Raw genomic sequence first — 9,353 nt, forward strand, 5'->3', positions numbered from 1 at the left:
TATGATGTATCTGTGATATGTATTACGTATTACTTATCTGAGTGTGTGTCACTTAACAAGGCATGATGCATTGTTTACGATGGAATTTTTTTATGTTGGTTTTTCCTTCAAACGTTTATTTTCCTGACACCCTTTCATAAGGGGCAATGGCCTTCAAATGAATAAACCAGCCATCCATCCATCCTCCCTCTCCTTGTCATCTGTTTCTGAGATACTGTTTAATCTCCTTTTGCCTGCTAGCACACCCCAACCCGCCACCCCCACCAGCCTCCCTATCGCTTTCCATCCTCATTTATAGTTGTTTTGACAATTATGAAACACACTTTTCCATACGTGGCCCACTTCATGCATGTCATCCTGATAGTCCATAAAATGTTTTCAAATAAAAATGCCATCTGACTTCAGAGCATCATTTGCGCACGCACGCACGCACGCACACATTAGTATATACTTGCACACCAGCATAGGTGGCAAATAGTTTCTTCTTCTGCGTTCGTGGACTGCAACTCCCACATTCACTCGTATGCACATGAGTGGGCTTTTACGTGTATGACCGTTTTTACCCCACCATGTAGGCAAATAGTTGAACTGAACACATTTCACACTGACATTTGCAAGAGCTGGAACAAAGAGTGAACAAATTATTTGATGTCAATGACGCCAAGATTTAAACATACACCGCTTTGATTTCTTTCCAGTTTAGATTGTTGACATTGGGTGTTGTTTTGACTCACTTGTTTTCTGTGTGGAAAGATTCATTGCTTCACTCCTCGTGCGAGATGTGTGACTGGCCTGCTGGCATCTTTACTGTCTAGTGTGCCAATAGTTATGAATGTTTTTGTCTGGTGGGTGAATTTGTGCCTGCGTTGCAGTTTTCATTACCATTATGAGTGGTCAGATTTCAGGACATGTCAACAGACAAATGTATGAAATGTACACCCGCGTCTGCTGTGAGCAGCACGGGGTACACAGGGAACTTTTTTTTTTTCACAGATAAATGGGCTTGTGAACAGAATCTTTTTTCTTATTTTCTGTTTTAAAATTTTTTTTATTGTTCTTTTCTGCAACACACACACACACACACACACACACACTGCACACACACAAATGTTTGCATCCAACCCTTCAAGAACGCGCACATCTTAATAACACGTAGTGAGTGCAGTCATAGCAAGACTAAAATATGTGCTCTTCTGTTGCATCACTTGGTAAACTATTTGAGGTCAATAATGCCAAGATTCAAACTTAAGGAGGAAGTGCGGTGTCGTGGCGTTTCGATTTTTCTTTCTTTGATGTGTGTATTCTTTGATTGGGGAGGGATGCGGTGTGATTCGAAATGCAGAACAGACCTCCAGGCCGCTCCTCCCTACAGAAAGTGGTTTCATTTGCTGATTTTGAAATGCGTGATAAAAGTAATATGGTGGTGGTTTTTGTTGTTTTCTTTTTTCCCTCCAGATATTTGTTATACGCACGCACCCACTCACCCATGCACAGCCACTCATACACACTTCCCCACTCGCACGCGTGCGCATACACGCATACACACACACACACGCACCCATGCAGGCTATTTTTTTTTTTTTTTTTTTTTTTTAATGACAGGTTGATGTGTTTAGATGATGGGAGGATACAAAGTTTTGAGATGCAGAACGCTGAACTCTGTGGGACCTCCCGACCTCTCCTCACTAAATACAAGAGGTGGTTTCACTGAAATGATGTTTCACTGTACCAGATGATGTCTTGATTCCTTTTTGGTTCTTTTTCACTTTGGATCATTGGTATTTGGTGGATTTTTTCTGTGTTGACTCCCTTCACCCCCCAGCCCCCGAAACTTGGGATTCATAGTGTCCCCATTTTCTGAGAAGGGGAAAAAGGGAAAAAAAAGGAAAAGATAAGGGGAAAAGAAAATTAAAAAAAAAAAAAAAAGTGCTGGAAGTTGCCCCCCACCCTCCCACGCGAGTTTTGCCTGAAGGTCAATGTCAGAGGCATGTCAACAGTTGGAAATGTGTGAACCTGTACATCCCAGGTCCGCTATATGTGGCACGGGATGGACAGTGAACATGTGTTTTGTGCCGAGCTGGATGGATTACGGACAGATTGATGGATCCTGTTTCGGTTTCCTGCACACACACACACATCCCCCTTCCGCATCCCTGCCCACCCCCTGCCCCCCACCCACATACACACATCTCTACCAGCCACCGTGTGGGAAAACGAGTAGGCGATAAACATCGTGCCTTGCTAGCCATCTCTACCAGCCACCGTGTGGGAAAACGAGTTGGCGATAAACATCGTGCCTTGCTAGCCATCTCTACCAGCCACCGAGTGGGAAAACGAGTAGGCGATAAACATCGCTCTACCAGCCACCGAGTGGGAAAACGAGAAGGCGATAAACATCGTGCCTTGCTTCAAGTTCACAACGCGTCGCAAGAAAGAAATGACGAAGGCAGCAAGGACCAAGGCGAAGTCAGTCCCAGCTCTGCGAGGGGTTTTCTTCAATGAAGACCTCACCGACCTGAGAGCCAGAATGGCCAACCATGCCCGGAGATGTGATGGAATCAGAAATGTGTCCTCAGTTTCAGTTTCAGTAGCTCAAGGAGGCGTCACTGCGTTCGGACAAATCCATATTCGCTACACCACATCTGCCAAGCAGATGCCTGACCAGCAGCATAACCCAACGCGCTTAGTCAGGCCTTGTGAAAAAAGGTGAATAAATAATAGATAAGCTTACATAAATAACTAACTAATAATTATAACATAAAAAAGGTAGTAGTAATAATAAAAAAAAAGACAAAAAAAGACAATGATGATAAATAAGCAAATAAATGTAAAACATAAGACACACATTCACACATACACCCACACATGCATAACAGATCTGCACCAAACATGCAGTTTCACAGATATGAAAGCACAGTCAAATACATATAAACGTACATGAGCTCCAACACACACACACACACACACACACACCACATTACCCTGCACCTCCTCTACCCCCCTCCTCCACACACTCATTTCTAGTCTATGTATCGCAGCTTCCACAGCACACACACACACACACACACACACACCACATTACCCTGCACCTCCTCTACCCCCCTCCTCCACACACTCATTTCTAGTCTATGTATCGCAGCTTCCACGGCACACACACACACACACCACACACACACACACACACACACCACATTACCCTGCACCTCCTCTACCCCCCTCCTCCACACACTCATTTCTAGTCTATGTATCGCAGCTTCCACAGCACACACACACACACACACACACACCACACACACACACACACACACACCACACACCACACACCACACACACACACACACACACCACACCACACACCACACACACACCACACACACACACACACACACACACAGAGAACACTGTGTCCTCAACAAACGGTAAATTAGTGCGTTTCCTTCACGAAAAGAACAGAAGGGAGGAACATAAAAATCCCAGTTGACAGTCCCAAAGATCTGGCCAAACTAATGAAGGAGTCAGAACATCAGGTGTTGCAGAAGCTGAACCTGGCTTAGGACAAGCCAGAGGAAGAGGCTCCAAAACTGAACATTTTGTGTATCAATGTGTGTGGGCTGCTTTCCAAACTAAACTTTTTATCTGAATCTGTGCAAGCTAATAACATACTTGTGTTCACTGAAACTAAGACTACTTCAGACAAACTTTTAGAGGACTTTCTTGATAGCCATAACTTTACTCGTTTCTTTAAACATAGGCGGAATTTGAGTTGCAATAGATCATGGGGTATTATTATTTGTGTAAAGAAAAGGATTGAAGATAAATGTAAGTATGTGCAATCCAAATCTCAGTTTGTATCCTGGTGTGCTTTTGATAAATTATTCAACACTGACAAAGATGTTCTCCTTGGTGGTGTATACACACCACTGGAAAGCTCACAGTATGCTTCGCAACTCTGTTTTGTAGACATAGAGCAAGAAATGGTAGATCTTAATAATGCTCATGAATTCTATGTACTGTTAATGGGAGATTTCAATGCTCACACTTGCTGTAGTGGTGATTTTATTGACTCAGAAGATAACACTGTCCTAGAACTACTGAATACTGACATGCTTCTTGACAATATTGATCAGAATCCCGCCCTCACATTGAGCAGCCTTGGTATCCCAGTCAATAGAAATACAGAAGATAAACATAGTGTTAATTTAGGAAAAGCTCTCCTTAATGTATGCCGCTCAAATAACATATATTTTTAATGGCAGGCTAGGCGATGACGTTAACCATGGAAAAAACACAAACGTAAAAGACCAAAGTACTATTGATTATGTTATTGGTGAAATTCAGTTAATGACAAGTCCATGATTTCAGGGTAAATGAGTTTGATCCTACACTCTCAGATATTCATTGCTCTGTCCATACAAATTTTGTCATGTCAAGTAAATCACGTGTAAATGTAGAAAGTTCTGCTCAAGCTAGACATGACAGTGTTACTCAACTGACTTCATGCCAACGCAAGATTGTTTGGCGTAAAGAAAATGTACCAAATGATGCTTTTGTTGTTAGTGGTGAAGACATGTTATCCTTAAATAATATGAATGATGATGATGTTAATTGTCACGCTGTGGCTGACAGATTGACAGACAGACAGACGAACGATGACAAAAACTCAATCTGTCAGCCCTCCGCACCAGTCGGAGCAACCAGATCCCACTTGAAATGATAACATTTATTCAAAATGCTAATATTTGTTATTTTTTTAACACGAAAAATTCAATAACAAAATACTGACACAATTCCCCCTCTCACGCAATTACAAATACACAAAAATTATAGTCTGCTGTGCTCAGCCTCTGCCGCCGCAGTCCAGAATACACCAGCGGTCAGGAATGGATGGGAGAAGGGAGATAGTAAGTTGGGGGGACAGCACTTAACACAGCGCCTAAGTCCTTCCAGCTGACGCTGTTGTCGTCGTCGCTGTCATCGTCGACGCGGTTGTGCCGCTGCCGCAGAACACTGCCAGTCCCGCACCATGCAGACCTCCCTCCAGCCCACAGCCACAACCAGCAGAGGAGTGGAATCATCCAAACGGGCACAATGGAAGATAAAAACCTAAGAATGGCAAAGTGTCAGTTCTGACTCTGAAAGATGCTGATCACACCTAACCTATCATCCCGCCCATCCAACCTGCCGTTACAATAACATATTTCTTTGACTCGATTTGATTTAATCTATCCCGAAATAATGAACATTATTAATATTTCTTCATGAACACAACCACAATGATAGGAACACATATTCACGGCATCTCTTAATAACATAAAATAACATGAACAGCTACAGCAAATTCTAACAAACATGCATTCACAGCCTCTGTCATTCCCTCCACCACCATTCCTGCAAGTCCAAACGACAAGCCGACCAAGGAAACATAACACACCCTCACCTCAGACAGGTTAAGCTTATGTGAAAACCTGGAACTGGTGTTCCAGCCGTTGTAACGCCCGCCGACAAATGACGACAACCTGCTGCTTCACCACAACAGAAGACATGGGAAAATCAACTCCCAAAACCCCTGGTCGAAATGACTCTCACAGCAGTTGACAGGGGAGTGCCAGAAATATACATGAACAAATCAAAAACCCAAACACAACTCACTGACGCGAGTTGGTTCGCACGTGGGATTCGGGCCAAACGCGTTGCCAGCCTATCTGGCGGCTTACAGAAATAGGTCAGCTAAGGGGAGTCTCACATTCTGGATATGTCGACGCGTGACATAATGACATGTATGATGTCATGAAAAAGGTGATCTTGAACACTTGCGACAAGTATGGCGTGCCTAAATCAACAGCTCCAAGACCCTCAACAAACACTGAATGTGTACACAACACTAACAAGGCCTGGTTTGACCAAGCATGTAAACTAAGTAGAGAAAGATACAACACATTCAGAACCGCTCATCTAAACGACAAGGACAATGTAATTCTAAAAAAAGAGATGAAAACAGCATGTAAACAGTACAAATCCACAATTCGAAAAACTGTAAAAAAAAGGTACAGAAAACCTATAGTTAATGATGTCAGAAAAATGAAATCACATGATCCAAAACGCTACTGGTCTCTCCTAAATGGGAAGAACCATAAACAAGCAACAACAATTCCGTTAGACAAATTCAAGGAACACTTTGAAAATTTGTCCAAAATAAATACAAGTGACCAGACCATACACTCACAGGAAGAAGAAACTGACAGATTATTGGGAGAATTTATCGAATCAGATGAACTCGGCAAAAACAATTCTAAATAAAAGTTTCACAGAGGCAGAACTTTGTTTTATTGTTAAAAAGCTGAAGAATAATAAATCCTCCGGAATTGATGGAATTATAAATGAAGCCATTTATCATATCTTTGATAAATTAAAACAGTTTTGGTGTAATTTATTCAATAGAATATTTGAAACTGGCACCTTACCAGATGACTGGCTCACTGGTACCATTGTCCCCATTTACAAAAATAAAGGAGACAAAAAACGACCCGAATAATTACAGGGGCATCACATTACTCCCATGCAGTGCTAAATTCTTTACTGCTGCACTCAACGAAAGACTATGCACCTTTTCTGATACCTTAGATATTCTTTCCGAAAATCAGGCTGGCTTTAGACCTAACCATTCCACAACTGATCACATCTTTGTAATGAAATGTTTGAATGACTTAATGAGAAGCAGGAAGAAAAAAACTGTTCTGTGCTTTCATAGATTATGAGAAAGCGTTCGACAAAGTATGGCATACAGGCTTATGGACAAAACTCATTCGTTCTGGAATCAATGGCAAGTTCCTCAACATTGTCAGGAACATGTATAAAGGAATTATTTCATGCGTCTCCTCAAATGGTGCCGTTTCTGAGTCTTTTGCAGTTTACCAAGGTGTTCGCCAAGGTGAAAACCTATCCCCCTTTTTGTTTGCTTTGTATGTGAATGATGTGGAAACCCACCTTATCAGGAATGGTTGCTCCCCTGTTGATATGGGACTAAGCCATGATGAAAGAGTATCTGAATACCTCAAGCTATTGCTAATTCTGTATGGTGATGATACAGTAATATTTGCTGACTCAGAAGCTAAGCTTCAGAAGGCGTTGAACGAACTAGAAGCATATTGTAATGACTGGAAAATAAATGTGAATTGCTCCAAAACAAAAATAATGGTTATCTGCGGTAAGAAACTAAATTACCAGTACCCGTTCACACTTAATGGAAATACTCTAGAACACGTTACTGGCTTTAAATACCTAGGACTGACTTTCAATTTCAATGGTAAGTTTAACATAGCTGTGAAACAATTAAAAGATCAGGCCAGACGGGCAATGATGGCACTGTTAAGAAAAAGCAGACAACTTCAGCTCCCTATTTCCTGCCAGTTTGACTTAATCAATTCACTGGTCATGTCAGTATCAACTTACGGTTGTGAAGTTTGGGGTAATAACTGCGTTGACATTGCCGAATCATTACACGGCTTGGAATACTGCAAATACATACTCCGGCTTAAGAAAAGCACTCCAAACTGTTTCATCTATGGTGAAACGGGGCGTTTCCCCCTGTTTGTGCATGTATATTGCCGAATGATCAAATTCTGGATTAAATTGTCTATTGACACATTGACTAGTAAAAAATTCTCCTTTCGCATGCTGAACACATTAACTGAATGTTTTAATTTACAAATACACAAAAATGACTGGTTACTTAAAATCAAACAAATTCTAGATGAAAATGAGCTGTCTTTTGTGCGGTACTATCCACAGTCTGTATCAACCGCATGGCTGATAAACAACCTGACCCAAAGACTTAAAGAGAGTTATACACAAAAATGGGTAGAAACCTGTCGTAACTCTACAAAAGCCAATAACTACAGTTTATTTAAAAGCCAGATAGCTTTCGAAGATTATCTAGACATTTTGCCATTGTGCTATAGCATCCCAATGTTGAAACTCAGAACAAGTAATCACAAACTACCACTTGAGAAAGGGAGACACATGAACATACCACAAGAAGCAAGATTGTGTCATCTTTGTGACATGAATCGAGTGGGAGATGAATACCAGTTTGTCATGGAATGTCCTGCAATTCAAAATCTCCGCAATCAGTATTTACCTAAGTATTACAGAACACGTCCCAACTTCCACAAATATGCAACATTAATGTCTATAAGTAGTAAGAAAAGATACTAAATTTTGCTAAATTCATTAAAGAAGGTTTTAATGGGCTTCGTTAGGAGCCAGTTTCATTCTGGATTCTTTGCCACTTATGCCTTAACTGTACTTGTTGAATAGGAATTAGAGCAATGACGTGTTAATCTTGACACTGCATCCCGTACATATCCATTTGTAATTGCATGATCATTTTTTTTTTTAATTTGTCTTTTTCTCTCCTGTATATATCAAACCAACCCCAGTATTACTGGCAAATGGGTGCTAAAATAACAAGCAAATTATTGTGTATTTTATTTTGTTACACCATGTCATTGTTATCGCTATGCTCCAACTAACCCCCCAGTTCCCAGTTCAGGCTCAACTAGTCAGATACAGAGCCGTATTGTAGATCTAAGTTGTGATCTGTGCATTTGTCTGTTCCTATTGCATTTACCAGACTGATGATTATATTTGGCCTTTTATTTCATTTTTTCCCCCATTTGTATTATCCCCCCCCCCCTTTTGTTTGTTCTTTTTAAATTATCTTCTCTCTTCCTCTGTGGCCGTCATCCTGTTATTGTCATGTTTCCTTGTTTCTCTAGGACTCAAAAGAGTTAATGGGAATAAACAACTTGAACTTCGTTCCCGCTCCCGTCATTCAGCCTGCAGGTAGAAGTTGCCATGGAAACTGGGAGCGATTCTGACGCCGCGTGGGGTGGTGGCCCTCGCCACCTCAGTGAAGGACCGAGCGTCCAGGATGAGGAGAAAGCAGGACGTGTCGTTTGTGTGCCCAAGACGCACCACGGGCGACAACACCACTCCTGAAAATGAACACGTTAATTAACTCACTGAGGACGGCCGGTTTACCCCCCGCGTCCCCCAGTCCAGCCGGCCCCCGTCACACCCCCCACACCATCCATAGATCGGGATCCCGTCACAGCCCCCACACTATCCATAGATCGGGATCCCGTCACAGCCCCCACACCATCCATAGATCAGCACCACGTCACAGCCCCCACACTATCCATAGATCAGCACCCCGTCACAGCCCCCACACTATCCATAGATCGGTATCCCGTCACAGTCCCCACACTATCCATAGATCAGCACCACGTCACAGCCCCCACACCATCCATAGATCGGGATCCCGTCACAGCCCCCACACTATCCATAGATCA

The 9,353-nt window shown here is 42.1% G+C and overlaps 1 protein-coding gene across 1 annotated transcript in view; it reads right to left on the minus strand.

Moving 5' to 3' along the window:
* Positions 1 to 8,728: 8,728 nt before the first annotated feature.
* LOC143287259 (retinal Mueller cells isomerohydrolase-like) overlaps positions 8,729 to 9,353 on the minus strand; it is a 26,770-nt gene continuing 26,145 nt past the window's right edge. Inside the window, exon 11 of the mRNA XM_076595207.1 lies at positions 8,729 to 8,996. Coding sequence (XP_076451322.1) covers positions 8,830 to 8,996 — 167 coding nt within the window. The 3' untranslated portion in view covers positions 8,729 to 8,829. The remainder of the gene's footprint in view (positions 8,997 to 9,353) is intronic.

Source organism: Babylonia areolata, chromosome 11 (assembly GCF_041734735.1).
Source record: "Babylonia areolata isolate BAREFJ2019XMU chromosome 11, ASM4173473v1, whole genome shotgun sequence".
Classification (NCBI taxonomy): Eukaryota; Metazoa; Mollusca; class Gastropoda; order Neogastropoda; family Buccinidae; genus Babylonia; species Babylonia areolata.